The sequence below is a fragment of the Nicotiana tabacum genome, chromosome 9 (assembly GCF_000715075.1).
Source record: "Nicotiana tabacum cultivar K326 chromosome 9, ASM71507v2, whole genome shotgun sequence".
NCBI classification, from domain to species: domain Eukaryota; kingdom Viridiplantae; phylum Streptophyta; class Magnoliopsida; order Solanales; family Solanaceae; genus Nicotiana; species Nicotiana tabacum.
The window spans coordinates 117,651,409-117,669,668 of record NC_134088.1 but is presented as its reverse complement, the minus strand read 5'-3'; the positions used below and the strand labels follow the sequence as shown (position 1 = coordinate 117,669,668).

Below are 18,260 nucleotides of genomic sequence, written 5' to 3'. Positions count from 1 at the left end.
CACATATCGAAATATGCCAAACATCACTACCCCACACTTAAACCTTTGTTCGTCCTCGAACAGACCATCACTATAGTAAACAAAATAAGATTAAGCTCTTATCATTCAAAGCACACTACATCTATGACCATGGTTATTTGCTACAATTAGGCTCTAGACTATGCATCAACACACTTCTCTTTTCTTATGCCCTTCTTTAAACATATTCGAACAAAGATAACATGCTCACAACAATCCTAACCTCAAAAACCGACTCAATGTCACAATGCACTCATGGCTTGAACAACCAACATCATAGAGAAGTCTAATAACGTTACCTATCCCTAGTGAAACCATGTGCCCTCACAACAAAAGCAGAGAGAGTAGAATCAATCCACACATTCGAATCTCATGCTCACAAAGAAAATCGCTCACTCTCACAAAAGAAGTCACATGCATGTAGTTGGTACCATAGGCTTGCCCTTAATGTAAATCTCTACTAATGTAAGCTCGCTCGATCTAAAATCAATTAGAACTTTTTCATGGTTGTAATGTGGGCTAAGGGACGGGTAGGATATATTTTAGGAATAGTGACTCAACTTCCTAAGCACTTTAACACATCATCAAATAACTTAAGCGCAAATTCTTCAACACCACTTCAATTTCACAAATAATATTACCCCAACAATATTTCCTCTTTCTTTAAGCACTACTTTAATTCATACCCACTAGCAAGAACAAGACAACAATTTATTCATTTATATTTTTCTTTGCTTTTTTTTTTTTTTTTTTTTTTTTTACTTTCCGCTAGTGGTGTATTATTTTACAAAATAAGTGCACCCTTCTTTCTTTCATTGGTTCCACTCAAAAGTCACCCCACACTTAGTCCCTTCTTACTTCTTTTAGCGCTCATCTAACAATTAAAGTGCTTTAAGAGGTAAAAGGATCAAAACAATGTCAATTAAGAATAAAAAGGGTATAGGCTTGTAATGTGGGTACCAAATAAAAGGTCTACAGGCTCAAAAGGTTTAACTAGGGATAGATTTTATTTGTGATAAGCAATAAGCTCAAAAAGATCAAAGAAAGCCTAAAATCATTTTTCAAACCGAGCATCACCTAAAATTTCGCTTCAACTCACATACCGGGCAAGTTCTAGACACAAGTACACTACATGGACTACACAAAAACCTTACCACACATGGCACATGACTCATTAAGGACGGTCACATTCCGACTCTCAAACAATGCAAGTATTCACGGAGCAACGAGATATTAAGCATTAAGCGCAAAGTGAACACAAGTCAAGAAAATGAGAAATAGGCGCCACAAAACATGCTATCCGTTTTAACAAGGCATCATCAATAATTTCAGAGTGAGAAGGGAAGATATTACATATGTAAAAGCCTAAATATGCCATTATCAACCAAGTCAAGGTCACCTAGGTTCATCATTCTTCCTCCTTTTATTCCCTACATTCCTACTCTACTCTAAAAAGAAAACAAAATTACCCGGTTCAAACTACATTCCATGGAAAAGAACCGAGGCACAAAGAAAAACCACAGGGGATTATTACCTAGGTTCATCATTCTTCCTCCTTTTATTCCATACATTCCTACTCTACTCTAAAAAGAAAACAAAATTACCCGGTTCAAACTACATCCCATGGAAAAGAACCGAGGCACAAAGAAAAACCACAGGGGATTATTACTATCTACAAAGATACTATATATATATATATATATATATATATATATATATATTTTTTGAATAATGATAAACTGATAGATAAACTGATAGTTACTCCATATAGATGAATTTACTGCTATTTTATGCCATTAATCCAGTGAATATTTTAGTACATTCATCCATACATCAAAACATGAATCACCCCCACCCCACACTTAGGACTGTGCGTTGTCCCCAACGCACACAAACAAGGTAAAGTAGGGTGAGAAGAACTCCCTCAAGTCAAGGTGGAGGGCTCATCCGCAGTCTGTGGAGGAGCATCTGCATCCATAGCATTCCTATCATCAACAACTGGTGCGGATTCTGTATCAGGTGTTACAGCGACCTCAGTAGGCCTGTTGAGTGGAGCCTCAGTGACTATTGGGAGGAACAAGAGTGGATGGTCCGGCAGTGGATGATGCAATCAGCTGGGAGATGTCTGTACCTGCACATTGAACCAGAGCTCTGAGGAGTAATGATATCTCCTTCATCATCGTGGCCTGCTCGGTCTGAACTCGGCTTAGATCCGCACGAGTCTGTCTCAACTCATCCCTGGTGGCACTCAACTCGACACGAGTCGCTATCAGCTCAGCCCTGTTCTCTTGCATATCTGCTTGCATATGCTCAAATAATTGTTGAATGGTGAGCTTAGAAGACCTTCCCTTGTTCGGCTCTAGAACATGAGTGACATCATATGGTCCTGGAGCTTTAGCCTCAATGTCGTCATTCTCCTTGTCCCATAGTACTCCCATCTCTGTTAAAAAAGCCGTTAGGGTATTAGCAAAGAACAGCCTCCACTTGTAATTCATCCTGGTTCGCTGTATTTGATCATGCATGATGGCTCCGAAGTTGAGTGGTATCCCCTCTAATAAAGCATATAATACGAGTGCGCGGTAACGAGGGACATCAGTTTTATGTTAGCATGGCAGCAGGCGGTTACAAATGAAATTTAGAGCCACACGTGCTAACGCACTCATAAATTCCTTGGCTATAGAGTGGTACTCCATACTCCCATGCTTCCATTCTGCATCCTTCCTGGTAGGGCATAGGACAGACTTAATGTGTGCATAATCTGGTGTTTTGCATATGGCGTCAAACCTGTCTGTAAGTGTGTGTGGCACCCTTAAGAAGTTATTCAGAGCTTCAGCTGACACATTAATATCTACCCCTCTTACTCGCACAATGTTTCCCCTTGCGTGACGCCAATTGGCGTAGAGCTCTCTAACAATGGTGAGGTTGGCTTTGCCGTGACCTTTCAGAATGGGTCCCCATTTTTGCACCTCTCGAATTGACTTTAGAAACTCTGAGTACTTTGTCTTAAGTGGTCCGATGTTTATCGGCTTTTCCGGAATATACTTCTTTGAAACCAGTATCTTCTTATAGGCTCGGAATGCCTTCTCATTAACAAAGTATTTCTCCCAATCAACTCGGTCTATGGGTTCACCCTCGTCTTCATCACTCATGTTGACCTGTAGGTGGTCATTGTCCGAATCGGAATCGGATTCAGATTCTGTAGTAATCTTCTCCTTCCCTTTATCAGTCGGAGCACTCATTCTCGAAGCTTTTCTTTGGTATGTCACAGGCTCTCTTATCTCTATTCCTTTGCTTGGTGTAATACCCTTCTTCACTTTCCTCCTGACTAATGTTTCCTCCTCCTCTTGCTCTGAATCATCACTTAACTGGCTAGGCAGCAGTTCCATTTCCTTCTCCGTCCGCTTCCTTTTTTTCTGTGGATTTGGACCGCCCGCTGCCCTTCCGGTAGGCTTTTTGGGCGGTTGCTTGTTACCATCTTTGTCTTGTTGCTTGGATGGTTTACTCACTGCTGTCATTTTACGAATCTAAGTACCTGCAATGCAAAGAATTCAACAATTAGCAGATGAAACAGCGAAGTTCAGCTTGAAAGCAATTGCAACAGCTTGCAGACTTCAATTTATTCGTAAAGTCATGCCATTCACTACTTCATGGAATTGTAGCTCATGACTTTCAGCAAGTATGTGATAACTCTCTTCAAAAATTCAATTTCACATAGCCCCTCACTCGACCCCACACTTATTCTCAAGCATACACCAATGTTGCTCGGTTACTCAGACTTCACCGACGCCTAAATTTTCCTCAGGGACAATTCGTCGAACATGTGGTATGCAACAAGTGTGCCTAGTTCATTCTATCAGTTGAGCAATGCAACTACCCTCCCAAAGTTGGACGAGATGAAGGGAATTATAGTTTATCATCTCGCAACCATTACAACTACCAAGAACGACAGCCCTAAAAAATTTTGAAATTGCAAAACCTACTTGTTGCTACCATTGAAGGAGGGAGGAGAGACGAATTAGGAGAGAAGCCAACGGAAGAACGAAGAGGATGATGCGTACCTGTCGCGTTTGAGCTTATTGCGTTTGTATGCGTTACAATTTCGATGAGAGAATTCTGTTCTGCGTTCGTAGGCGTCGCCAAAAAGAGACGAGTGGATGCGTCGCAAGAAACGTTTTTTTTGAATACGTTATCTTAAGATGTGTTAAAATATATATTACTTTCCTGTGCGTGCGAGCTTTGACGCGACGCATCCCCTTGTCTTCCTTCAAAAATTTTCGGACGTGACACGGGCGCGATAGGCAGACTTCACTGCCTTGAGCAATTGGCCCGTCAAAAAAATTTTTTTTTTTGCTGAGGGGGACGCGACGCATCCGCCTCGTTTTCTCATATCTGGGGAACTTTTTAGTTTTATTTATTTATTTTTTTTTGTTTTTTTTTTTGAATAAGATCTATGTCCTACAAAAAGAAAAAAAATTTAAAAATAAAAATAAAAATAAACTAACTAACTTGGGTGGCCTCCCAAGAAGCGCCTGATTTAACGTCGCGGCACGACGCAACATGTTCTTCATGCCTCCACTAAATCCATTGTGGTCTTGTGACGTGCAATGTCACCACCCCAATAGTGTTTTACTCTTTGGCCATTTACCAAGAATGTCGTATTGGACCCCTTATCACACAATTCTATCGCACCATGAGGTTTCACACTAACCACTTCAAACGGACCCGACCATCGAGATTTAAGCTTTCCTGGAAAAAGCTTTAGCCTTGAATTAAACAGTAGAATTTCTTGACCTGGTTCAAACTCACGATGTTGGATATGCTTATCATGCCATCTTTTGGTCTTCTCTTTATACAATTTGGCATTTTCATACGCATGCAATCGAAACTCATCAAGCTCGTTGAGTTGTAGCAATCTCTTCTCACCGGCCAAGTCCATCTCCATATTTAGCTTTTTAATCGCCCAATATGCTTTGTGTTCAAGCTCGACGGGCAGATGGCAAGCCTTCCCATAAACCAACCTGTACGGAGAAGTGCCTATTGGGGTCTTGTACGCAGTGCGATATGCCCATAATGCGTCATCCAGCTTCCCGGCCCAGTCCTTTCTATTCATACTTACTGTCTTTTCCAAAATCTGCTTGACCTCTCTGTTGGAAACTTCTACTTGACCACTCGTTTGGGGATGATAGGCAGTGGAAACTTTGTGCTTGACTCCGTATTTTGCAAGAATATTATTCAGCAGTTTGTTACAAAAGTGAGTTCCCCCGTCGCTTATCAACACTCTTGGGGTCCCAAAACGTGTGAAGATGTGCTTCTTTACAAAGCCTACCACAACCTTTGCGTCGTTAGTAGGAAGAGCTATGGCCTCTACCCACTTAGAAACATAGTCGACCGCCACCAAGATGTATCTGTGTCCGTTAGAATATGGGAATGGTCCCATAAAATCAATCCCCCAAACATCAAAAAGTTCTACCGCCAGTATATTTTGCAAGGGCATCTCGTGCTTCCTCGTGATAGTTCCAGTTCTTTGGCATCTATCACAATTTTTAACGAAGGCATGTGCATCCTTAAACAATTTTGGCCAATAAAAACCTAATTGTAGCACTTTTTGGGCGGTTCTATCCCCGCCGTGATGACCTCCATATGGTGACGCATGGCAGTCATGTAGTATAGCCTTCATCTCTTCCTCAGGAACACACCTTCTCACCAACTGATCTGCATACTGCCTATATAGGAATGGCTCATCCCACACGTAGAACCTTACATCATGTAGGAATCTTCTTCTATTGTCAGCTGTCCATTCTAGTGGCGTCACCCCACTTGCGATAAAATTCACATAATCTGCATACCATGGGGCTTCACCTGAGGTGATTGCTAATATTTGCTCATCCGGAAATGTTTCTTTAATTGACCCTCCTTCAGCTACATGGTCCCGACTCTCTAATCTGGACAAATGATCGGCCACTTGATTTTCTGTCCCTTTTCGATCTCGGATCTCTAAGTCAAATTCTTGCAAGAGGAGGACCCAACGAATCAGCCTCGGCTTGGCGTCTTTCTTTTCAAATAGGTATCTGATAGCTGAATGATCTGTGTAGACGATGACTTTGGTTCCCACTAGATAGGATCTGAACTTGTCAAACGCCCACACCACTGCAAGCAACTCCTTTTCAGTCACTGTATAATTCATCTGAGCTGGATTCATAGTTTTGCTTGCATAATAAATGGGGTGAAAGATTTTATCCCTCCTTTGCCCCAACACCGCTCCAATTGCTATGTCACTTGCATCGCACATCAACTCAAATGGTTGTGCCCAATCGGGGCCAATGATAATTGGTGCAGTCACCAATCTTCCCTTCAGCTCCTCAAATGCTTTCAGACATGCATTATCAAACTTGAAGGTAACATCTTTCTCTAGAAGCCTGCACAAAGGGGAAGAAATTTTCGAAAAATCTTTAATGAAACGACGATAAAAACCTGCATGACCCAAGAAACTGCGAATGCCTTTGATGGATGTCGGCGGGGGCAATTTTTCGATCGTCTCCACCTTTGCTTTATCCACCTGTAGACCATCTTTTGAAACCTTGTGCCCCAAAACTATACCTTCACGTACCATAAAATGGCACTTTTCCCAGTTTAGCACCAAGTTCGTCTCTTCACACCTAGCTAGCACTTTATCAAGGTTCATCAAACAACTATCAAAAGAACATCCAAACACAGAAAAATCGTCCATGAATACTTCTACATATCTTTCAACCATGTCAGTGAAAATAGCCATCATACACCTTTGAAAAGTCGCAGGTGCATTACAAAGACCGAAGGGCATTCTCTTGAACGCATACGTGCCATAAGGACATGTAAATGTAGTTTTCTCTTGGTCTTCTGGGGCTATAGCAATCTGATTATACCCCGAATAACCGTCCAAGGAAACAGTAGTATTCCTGGCCAGCTAATCTATCAAGCATTTGGTCAATAAAAGGAAGGGGAAAGTGGTCTTTCCGGGTGGCATTGTTCAGTTTTCTGTAATCTATGCAAATTCTCCATCCAGTTACAGTTCTTGTAGGAATTAAGTCATTATTTTCATTAACTACTACGGTTATCCCCCCTTTCTTCGGCACACATTGAACGGGGCTTACCCATTTACTATCAGAGATTGGAAATACAATACCTGCATCAAGCCACTTAATCACTTCTTTTCTTATCACTTCTTTCATGATTGGATTTAGTCGGCGTTGGTGTTCTACACTTGGCTTGTGTCCGTCCTCCATGAGGATTTTGTGCATGCAGAAAGCTGGACTAATGCCTTTAATGTCAGACATTGTCCACCCAATTGCTCGCTTGTGCTCACGTAGCACCCTTAATAGCTTTTCTTCCTGTAATTTAGACAAGTGAGCAGAAATAATAACAGGTAAAGTGTCAGAACTTCCCAAATAAGCATATTGAAGGTGAGGGGTAGGGGTTTAAGTTCCAAATTTGGAGCTTTTTCAATTGACGGCTTTGGTGGGGGGCCACTTGGCCTATTCAGGGGCTCAAACGGGATTATTCCTTGCATGTAACCACATGATGTATCTAGGATATGCATCATCTCCTCAACCTCATCATCCATCTCCAAGCTATCAAACATCATGATTGCTTTTTCTAAACAGTCGCCTAGATATACACTCGTGTCAAGAAGTTTCTCATCCACCTCCACCACAGATATCATAGAGAGCTCCTCATAGTGGCGGGGAAGTTGGATTGCTTTGTAGACATTGAAGACTGCTTCCTCGTTGTCCACTCTCATAATCATTTTCCCTTCTCTCACTTTAATTATTGCATCGCCAGTAGCCAAGAGAGGTCGTCCCAATATGATTGGAACTTGTTCATCAGCCTCGAAGTCTAGAATAATGAAGTCAGCTGGGAAGATGAATTTTCCAATTTGCAGCAGCACATCTTCAATCACTCCTTCGGGGTAGGCTATGGACCTATCAGCTAATTGCAACATCACGGTGGTTGGTCTTGGAGCTCCCAGACCTAATTGCTTAAACAAGGATAAAGGCATCAGATTTATGCTTGCACCCAAATCACACAGAGCACGTCCCACGTCAATATTACCGATTTGTACTGGAATGGTGAAGCTGCCAGGGTCCTTAAGCTTTTGGGGAAGCTTGTTTTGGACCCTTGATGTGCACTCCTCAGTAAGTGCAACCGTCTCGAACTCAGTCAATTTCCTCTTATGAGCCACTATGTCTTTTATGTACTTAGCGTACTTTGGAATTTCACGAAGTACATCCACTAATGGAATATTTAATTGAACCTGACTCAACATGGAGAGAAATTTGTTGAACATGCGATCGTCATTCCTTTTCTGCAATCTTTGGGGGAAAGGTGGTGGTGGCCTTGTAACCTCCATTCGCTCTGAACTTGCATCATCTTCCTTTGACTCTTGTGTTGCCTTAGGTGTCAACTCCCCCCAGGTATAGGTTTTTCTTTTATCTTCCTTGGCACTTCCTCTAGTTCCCTCCCGTTTCTAAGTGTAACTGCATTAATTTGAGGGTTCTTCTCTGTATCACTGGGAAGTGAGCCTGTAGGTCTAGTATTTTGGTTTGCTGCTAACTGCCCCATTTGCCTCTCAAGATTTCTGAAATCGGTCCTGAGCTGTTGATTGTCTAGTAACAACTTTTTCAGCAAGTCATTCGTACTTTCTTCCATTTGTTGGGGTGGCTTCTGAGGTTGAGTAAAATTCCCTTGAGGCCTATACTGATTCTGTTGACTTCCGCCCCATGAGAAGTTAGGATGATTCCTCCAGTTTGGGTTGTAAGTGTTCCCATATTACGCATGTTGATTCATAGGACCTCTGTTTTGTTGCCCCACATAGTATATAGATTCAGGATTCGTGGGGCACATGTCAATCATATGACTGTCTCCGCATAGTTCGCAACAAATAGACATCTGCTGTACATGTTGCATTTGTTGTGTTGTCATTCTATTCATCTGATTTGCCAATTTTGCTATATCGGCTCTCATGGCGGAAAAGTCATCAAGCTCAATCAAACCGGCGGCCTTCTGTTTAATTCCCCTTCGTGAATCCCCCTCTCCTTGCCAATTATGGTCATTAGCAGTGAAATTATTTAGCAAGAGTTGTATTTCACTATACGGTCTCGCCATGCAACTACCCCCACAAGCTGAGTCAAGATTCATCTTTGATGCTTCATCTAACCCATCAACAAAAGTGTGACCCAATACCTCATCAGTTTGACAATGATGCGGGCAGTCTCTGAGTAGCTTCTTGTATCTTTCCCAAGCTTGACGAAGTGTCTCGCCATCCCGTTGTTGGAACCCAAGAATTTGGCTCCTCAGCGACTTTGTCTTCTTAGTTGGGAAAAACTTGATCAGGAATTTCCTTGCTAGATCATCCCAAGTGTGGATAGAGTTCGCGGGCTCCTTTTGCAACCATTCTTTAGCTTCCCCCAACAGTGAAAAAGGGAATAGTGTCAGCCTGACATAGTCCTTGGAGACGTTCGGATAATTGTAAGTGTCCGTGATTTCCAAGAAGTTCTGAATATGCCTCTGCGGGTCCTCATGAGATAGACCCACATATTGTCCTGTGGACTGAATCAGCTGTACCATGTACTGTTTGAGTTCAAAATGCCCAGTGATATCAGGCTTCACAATAGCCTGAGTCATATTCGCAAGATTGGGCCTTGCGGCTTCAATTACCGGACGCTCTTCATTGCCTGCCATATCTATTGGCTGTGGTTGGACTGCGATGTCCAACTCTCTTTCTATTCTCGTTCTAGCTTCGTGTTCCCTTCTCACTCTATGTAGTGTTCGTTCGATTTCTGGATCAAGAGGAATGAGGTTGTTTGCACTTCTACTCCTCTGCATTCGAGAGAAGACCCTGCGTTGACACAAACCAGGCAAACTGAATATTAAAACTTGAAAACAAATATCTAATAAAAGCTTAACTTAGTCACGTAGCTAATTTCTAAGTCCCCGGCAACGGCGCCAAAAACTTGTTGCGACCAAACACACTCACGCAAGTATACGCGGTCGTCGAGTAATAAAGTGACTAAAAGTCGGATGTCGAACCCACGAGGACTTATGAGTAACTATTAACTAAATTAGACTATCCTAATTATCTAAAAAAGAATTAAATCTAAAAATATTTTATTCCAACTAGTTAAATAAGAAAAATATAAATAATAAACTTTGAACAGAGAAAGAGCAGATTTTAATGATATCAATGTAATGAAAACGATCTAGGGTTATGGTCTATCTAACAATCCTATTGTATTCTTCAATTGAATTGACCGACTAATTTATCTAGCTTATTGGTTGACAGGGTTAATATTGCTCATAAGAATCTGTCGAAGTCTTACTCGCCTATTCCAGCTAACTTAACGCCTATATGTCTATGGAGTGAGAATCAACAAGAACACATTTATAATTCCTGTAAATCAACCAAGCAAGGCAATTAGGTATATGTCTATCCTAACCACGAATCCGTTCCCCGATGCCCGAGTTCAAGAACTTGCCCTACTCAATCCTATATGCAATATAGAATTCCCACTTTCGAGTTCAATTCTAGATTCGTAGATAATATTCAATTGGTGATCAAGCAATTAAATAATTAAGTGCAAGATTGAATAAATAAACTAATATGATAAATCAAGAAGTCAAAATCAATATCCGAATAACAATAGTCATGAAAGAACCACAACCCTAGAACGTGAAGTTTAACTCCACATAGACATGGTAGCCAAACAACAAATCATATAAAGAAACATAAAAATTACTAAGTTTGGTGGGAGAAAGATGAAACTTGATGAATTCCGGCCTCCACAGCTTTGTCGTGGCTTTTTCCCCCTTCCCAATATGTTAGATAACCTAAAAGAGGCGTTTTTAGCTTATATATTGCGTACAAAAGTCGTGGGCCAAAGCTCTCCTATTCCTAGTCCAATTCGGCTTCAGGGATTGATGCTAAGGTGGATGCGACGCATCTCGATTTTTTTGCCTGCGAAGGTGGATGCGACGCATCCACCTTGTCCTCTATTTCTCAGCTTTGCATGCGAGGGTGGACGCGACGCATCCAGCCTTCTCTTCTACTTCCCAGTTTCGCACGCGATGGCGGACGCTATGGCCCAACTTCACTGCTAAGGTTGCATGCAGGATGATGTTTTCCTAGGTTGGATGCGACGCATCCAACCCTTCTTCCTCTGGCTAAACCACCTTTTCTTCATATTTTGCACTCCGAACACCTTAAATCGTCACACATAACTTAATTAGTCATCAAACCAATAATTACACCATGTTGGGCGTTTTAAAGATTAAATAACATCAAGAAGTGGTTAAAACATGGGCAAAGTAACATCAACACATATCGAAATATGCCAAACATCAGTTGAGTTCTGGTGGTTAAAAAAAAAAAATCAAACACTACAAGCTTGATTTCGAGGGCAGGTCATAGAATTTTAATCAAACCATTTATACCGTGTGGAGAAATTACTATCCTATAGATAGTTTTTGGAAACCCTTCGCCTATTGATCATTCCATATTTTTCATTAAAATTATCTTTTACTACAATTTTACGACTATAAAATAAAATGTCTATGGTATGTTGGCTTCTCACATCCGCGTAATAAAGCCGGGAAAATTAAGTGCATTGTATCTTGCTGTGGAAAGAGGAGATAATGTTTCTGTTGAATTGATTTTGAACAACTCCGCTTCACCATCTTATGCCGGCCCTAATGCCGCAACTGCGCTACATGCAGTTGTAATGCATCCTTTTCCTACTACAGGTTTATATCCCCCTTTCCTTACTTTAATTAATTGGCATTTTTAACTAGAGATGTTAACTTTAATTTACTACTCCATTTGTTGCAGTTTATCGTTTTGTTAACCATTGTAACTTATAGTAGTTTCTGCGTATTTACATTTTATTTCAAAAAACTTAAAGAATCTATGTCCTAATTTACACAAAAAATTAGTCAATTTGACACTCGTACTACGAAAAGGTTCAAACAAACTGAAACAGAGGAGTGCAAGAAAATGAAATGTCAGAAAACAATTAATCCTCTAGAACTAGTTTCAAAAAAAAAAAAACTAAACTAGTTGTGATTCAAGTATGCTGATGTCTAGTTGGTTTTAAAAACATTGGTAAGTCCTACAAAGGAAGAAAACAACAGAAAGAAAAGGTATAGTAGTAGGTAAAGAACCTTTTCGCCTCTAAATGTTTGTACAAATATTTCTTTTACTTCCTTTTTTTCACATTTGTTGGAATTACCCTTACTAACTAGGACTACTCCTTTGCGTAGAATGCTTGGAAATGATAGTGAAAAAGGAAGGAACTTTGACAAAGCAAGTAGACGAATTTGCATGGAGTTCTCTCCATTTCGCGGCATATTTCGGCTCTGCAAAATTAGTGAAACAGTTATTAGTTGCAGATAGAGAAATGGCTTATAAAATCATTAGAGAATACAATATGACACCTCTGCATTTAGCAGCCATTAATGATAAGCAAGAGGTTGTGGAGGAGATTTTAAACCAATGTCCAAGGCCAAAATCTTCTTCACCTTGCATACTCTAATAAGGAGAACTTGAGGGAGAATTCAAAAATAAGAGATATTTATACCACAATGGAGATATCCACTTAACTATATTAATTTTCACAGACATCATTACGTGAAGAGATGCTTAGAGAATGAATGGAAGTATGGAAAGAAAGAGCGAACACGCATTTGATAGTGGCTACGCTCATAGCAACAGTCTCTTTCGCAGCTTGCTTTACCATTCCTGGTGGCTACAATGGTGATGATGGTCCAAGTAAAGGCATGGCAATCCTATAGAAGAAAGCAGCCTTCCAAGTATTCGCAGTAGCAGCTACATTTGCCATCACATCTTCAACTTCCGCAATGTTCTTACATTACCTTGCAACTTACGAACGAGAGACCAAAAGATTGAATCGTTATGTAACTGCTGGCATCCTTGTCTTGATTGCTATGGTAGCATTTATGACTGGTTTATACGTTGTGCTACCTTCTTCAAGCTGTGTAGCAGTATCTATCTGTTTCATTTGCTCTTTAACACTTATCGGTTTGATATATAGTTTTGGTAAGACTTTATCTGATTCATTTTCAGAGTTTTCAAAATATTATTGCTGAAAGCTAGGACTTCATGTCTAAAAAGTCTCTTTAATTTCAAGTTTTTAGCTTAGGAATTTATGTCATAAAGTATTGTATCTTCCTTGGTTCATTTAAAGATGGGGATGGCTAAAAACATTAACAATCCATATTAGTTATTTCAATGAAATGTTTGGTTTCAAAATTGATTGTCTTGCAAATACCTTGTAAATCCCCAGGAAGCTAATTTTTGACTTTAAATTGTGCAAGGAGCTTATCGTTTCTTAGTGAATCAATATTCGGGCACTACCACTTGCATCAAGTCATAAAGCGATAGTAAGCTTCTAAATATGGCTCAAGAGCTTCTCTTCTTCCTTTTCATCATGAAGGACCAAGGAAGAACAGGAATGTATGGTCTTTGATCGAAGAAATTATGTTAGTATAGTATAAATAATTATTGAACGCACATTGAAGAACCTACTAAGAAATTCCTCTTGCACATTACAAGACCAAAGGAAAAAAAAAAACTCTCTAATCGACGATTCAAGCCTATTCACCATTGCAGTGGCATATCTTTAGCTATGATCTAACCTTAATTGAGAAAGAAAAAACTCCAAAGAAACTACAAATTCTGTAATCCATTCTGGTATTAAACAAGATTAAGCCATCATTTTCTTGTATGTCACTTCGGGTAACTGTTAGAGTATCAAGTATGAAGCAAAACATTTCATTTACTTTTATATTGAGGAAAGATACATGATCATCAAACCAGCATTTCAGACAACTAATAATTTTAAGGAGTTGAACAAAAGTATTATGGAGTAACTAGAGTTGTTTCTAATATAAGGCTACTTGGCAGTTTATGAGATTCAAGAACTATTTTTGCAGCTTCATTGACAGATTGTACATTGACATAGTGCTGACGGCAAACAGGCATGTACATATCAGCACCACCTATAAGCTCAGTTTCTGTCTCACTAGTCTTTCTAAAAGTGAAAAATGCCCTTTTGTTACATAGTTCACATCTGGCCGTCAACTTTGTCACAGTATCAGCAAGTGGAATGATGTCAAGCACTGAACCAAAACTCTTCCTGCAAGCAAGTACCCCATACCATGTTAGAACACAGTTCTCTGCTAAAGAACTTGGAGTTTTTGACAGATTTGAAAACTAGTTTTCAAGAATTTGAGGAGTACCTCAAGTAATCGCCATCTAGACCTGCTACAATTACAGTCTTCCCATCAAGATCAGCAGCATTGCAGCAAAAATCATAAAGGTCGTCAAAGAACTGAGCTTCATCAATGCCAATCACATCCACCTAATCAAGAAATAGAGTTACTCGGAGATTGAAACATATTTTGCAGCATTTAGCCCTTATTTGTGCCTCCTAGACAATTGACACATATCACATAATTGCAATATGTTGTACAATGTCTTTACAACAATAGTTATTCCTACTATATTAGATGGTTCTTTTCAAGACATCCCTCGTGCTTTCTCATCAAAGCGCAATAACATAAAGACACATATTGGATCAATTTATACTAATGTGTATACCATTGTATGTGCAGACAATCTCTGATACTATGCATCAACAATCAACTGCACTTTTCGTTTCTTCTCGTGGATTTAAACAGATTAAAGACCATTTAAAGTCTCACACTACAGCCAGCTTTTTCCATCATGTACTTTAAATTTGAACAATACAGCACTCATATATAATTTTCACAAAGCCCATAAAGCCTTAATCCAGTAGTGAAGAGACACAAGATATATCCAATCAAACTATGATGTCAGTATCAAATTTTAATGTTAATATTACCCTCAACAATTGTGTCCAAAAGGGTGCTCATTTTCTCCAATTAATGGTGTAAATATTATATAAAACTTGTAATACAGTTAGCGGCTTAGCACACGAGTAAAAATGGAATTATCATCATCAATTATGCAACCTCACACTGCCAGACTTGAAGCTCTGGTTAATTGAACTGTGCAAGATAAACTAGTATAAAGATCATTGCTTTTAGGAATACAATCTAGGAGTTCTCAAGAATACACAAAATCTTAACATGTTAAATCTATGAATACAATGAATGGGAAAGGAAGAACTGGATTCGTACCTTTTCATATGCATCTATTCCAAATTTTTGTTTGAAAGAAGAGAGATTAGGCAATGACCAACATGGGAATTTTGTCCCATCATGTGTTACCACTGCATCTACTGCATATCGTGTATCTTTGCTTGACTTTATCATTACCACGTTTCTGGTTATACAGTTTGAAAAATCAAACTTGCAGCCTAAAAAAATATAAGATATACAATCCAGCCCATAATATCTAATGACAGAATCACTTATGTATAAGAATGTTGATCAACCTCAATTACTCTCAAAATCATCAAACCCATTAAACCCCAGATCGATTTTAAATCATATAGCACGGCCAATCCAAAATTTAAAGCCAATTGGTTTAAAGTAGGTGTGACGATCTATCATATATGACTTTAAGTTCTATGCAATGAGGTGTAAAAATATTTACACAGTCCAATCACTTAAAATAGTTATTAAGCACCCATTGATTGCCTACAATAAACAGTAAGTAACAAGCTATAACACATTAAATATTTTTGCATATAACTTAAATCCATCATATATTCACTTTTTCTTTTTGAATAATTCAGCACATTTAGATACACACACAAAAAACTTTTCATCAACTATACATATTTAAACATAAAAAAGAAACCGGTCTACTACCTTTAGATCATGGATCAGCCTCTACTATCAATAAATTATAACTCCTAGTTCTTTTCACATAATTTAGAAATATCTAAATTTGTCCTCAGAAATCAACTTAATTTAACAAAAATGTAACACAAAATATTAAGAAAAATAATTTAACAAGAAGAATACTGGTACCTGCCATCATTAGATTCCAATTTGACACGGCGAAGAAGAGCAGTTGTTTTTCCAGCAAACATAGGACCAACAATAACATGGATTTCGCCGGTCGGCAAATAATTGGGCTTTGTGGTTACAGACATTGGGTCTTTAGCAGAAGATGAAAAAGTCATGGCGACAAAATTGTGCAAAATTTTATCAGATGTGATTTGTTTGATAGTGTAAATTGATGAAGAGATCTGAAAGTTTCAATGAATTATATATATAGGAAGATAATAGTAGGGGCCATGTGAAGAGCAATGAAAGTTTTTGAAATTCGAGTTTTTTAAATTCGGAGGGAAATGAAAACGAGGTGGAGTTATACAAATCTTGGAGGGAAAGCTATTGGGAAGCTTGTTTGAGAAGAGAAAGTGGAATATTTTTTTTCCCTTTTTGTTTAGTTTGAAATTTTGAATATTACTTTTTGGGGAAACATAAATAAGTAAATAAATAAAACTCAATTTTCAAACTTGATCCTAATTTTTTTAATATAACCATTTGGTGCTCAATTAATCCAGCGCAATACCCATTAATAGTGAAGGCTCTCTCCTAGTAATTTATTTGTTTGTTTCTCGGGCTTGAATCCAAAATCATTAATTATGGTTCGACAGATCGTGTCTATCCATGCCCATTGGTAGTAAAATCTAGCCTAATCGACCAACTCTCTATTCAAAATTAGGTATATAGAATTGAATTTCTAAGTGTGTTGTGCACCCGCGTGACTCAGTATGGATTATGGGTCAGAAGTGTGCAACAAAACTGGGGCGATGTGCACAGATAGCCAGTAATAACACATGTATTTACTTTTAAGTCACTGTTTTAAATGTATTTAGTCTTTAGCCACTGCTTTAATAAATTTTTACCCGCCCAGACAAAAATACCCTTCTGCTATATAGAATTTCGCTGATACATACGCTCCTTATTCACGATCAGCAGCAGCTCAAACTTACGTGCAGAGAATTGTTGTGATCGTCCAAAATTGCAGAAGCTTCTCTTTCGATTTTAAACTTTTTGTCTAAGTTCAGAATTCAACTTTCTCGTCCAAAATTCACCATAAAATTACAGTAAGTTCTAAAGTTTCAGATATCTCTATATGCTTTTGTGTGTTTGTGGATTTTTATTTTGTTACTGAAGAATAAGATGCTAGGAATTTGATTTTTTTTTTCTTTTCTGTATTGATAACATTAAGGACATTGCGTCCTTAACTCTGTGATTGTTCTGTAAATATTGAGGACATAATGTTAAGGATTTGGTGTCCTTAACATGATTGTTGTTCTAAAAAATATTAAGGATAAAGTATCCTGTGTTTTGCAACTTGTATTAATAAAGTTAAGGACACGATGTCCTTAACTTCATGACTATTGTTCTAAATATTAAGGATATAGTGTCCTGTATTTGCAAATTGTATTAATAAAGTTAAGAACACGATGTCCTTAACTTCATGACTGTTGTTCTAAATATTAAGGACACCATGTTCTTAATATTTTCACTGCATACAGCAAAGTTAAGGACACAATGTCCTTAACTTTTTCACTGCACACATCAAAGTTAAGGATAACTTGTCCTTATCTTTTACAATGCACACATCTTGTCCTTAACTTTTACAATGCACACATCCAAGTTAAGGACACCATGTCCTTAACATTTTGACTGCACACATCAAAGTTAAGGATATAGTGTCCTATTTTTGCAACTTATACTGATAAAGTTTAGGACATGATGTCCTTAACTTCATGACTACTGTGTAAAAATTAAGGACATAGTGTCCTGGTTTTGCAACCTATACTAATAAAGTTAAGGACACGATGTCCTTAACTTCATGACTGTTGTTCTAAATATTAAGGACACCATGTCCTTAACATTTTCACTGCACACAGCAAAGTTAAGTACACAATGTCCTTAACGTTTTCACTGCATACATCAAAGTTAAGGACAGCTTGTCCTTATCTTTTATAATGCACACATCAAAGTTAAGGACAACTTGTCCTTAACTTTTACAATGCACACATCGAAGTTAAGGACATCATGTCCTTAACTTTTACAATGCACACATCCAAGTTAAGGACACCATGTCCTTAACATTTTGACTGCACACATCAAAGTTAAGGACATAGTGTCCTGTTTTTGCAACTTGTACTAATAAAGTTTAGGACATGATGTCCTTAATTTCATGACTACTGTGTAAAAATTAAGGACATAGTGTCCTATTT

The 18,260-nt window shown here is 38.7% G+C and overlaps 1 protein-coding gene across 1 annotated transcript; it reads right to left on the bottom strand.

Moving 5' to 3' along the window:
* Positions 1–13,824: 13,824 nt before the first annotated feature.
* On the bottom strand, positions 13,825–16,251 carry LOC107789082 (thymidine kinase-like). Its single transcript, XM_016610847.2, has 4 exons — positions 16,030–16,251; positions 15,232–15,376; positions 14,308–14,429; positions 13,825–14,204 (listed from the first exon to the last, which is right to left on the bottom strand). The coding sequence occupies exons 1-4, from the start codon at positions 16,182–16,184 to the stop codon at positions 13,928–13,930; spliced, it is 699 nt and encodes a 232-aa protein (XP_016466333.1). The 5' UTR covers positions 16,185–16,251; the 3' UTR covers positions 13,825–13,927.
* Positions 16,252–18,260: the final 2,009 nt, after the last annotated feature.

Coding starts and splice junctions, on each gene's coding strand:
- LOC107789082 (XM_016610847.2), bottom strand. CDS start 16,184: ATGACTTTTTCATCTTCTGCTAAAGACCCAATGTCTGTAACCACAAAG. Junction 14,430..15,231: donor GAATAGATGCATATGAAAAG/GTACGAATCCAG, acceptor TTTCTTGATTAG/GTGGATGTGATTGGCATTGA. Junction 14,205..14,307: donor CTAGATGGCGATTACTTGAG/GTACTCCTCAAA, acceptor ACTTGCTTGCAG/GAAGAGTTTTGGTTCAGTGC.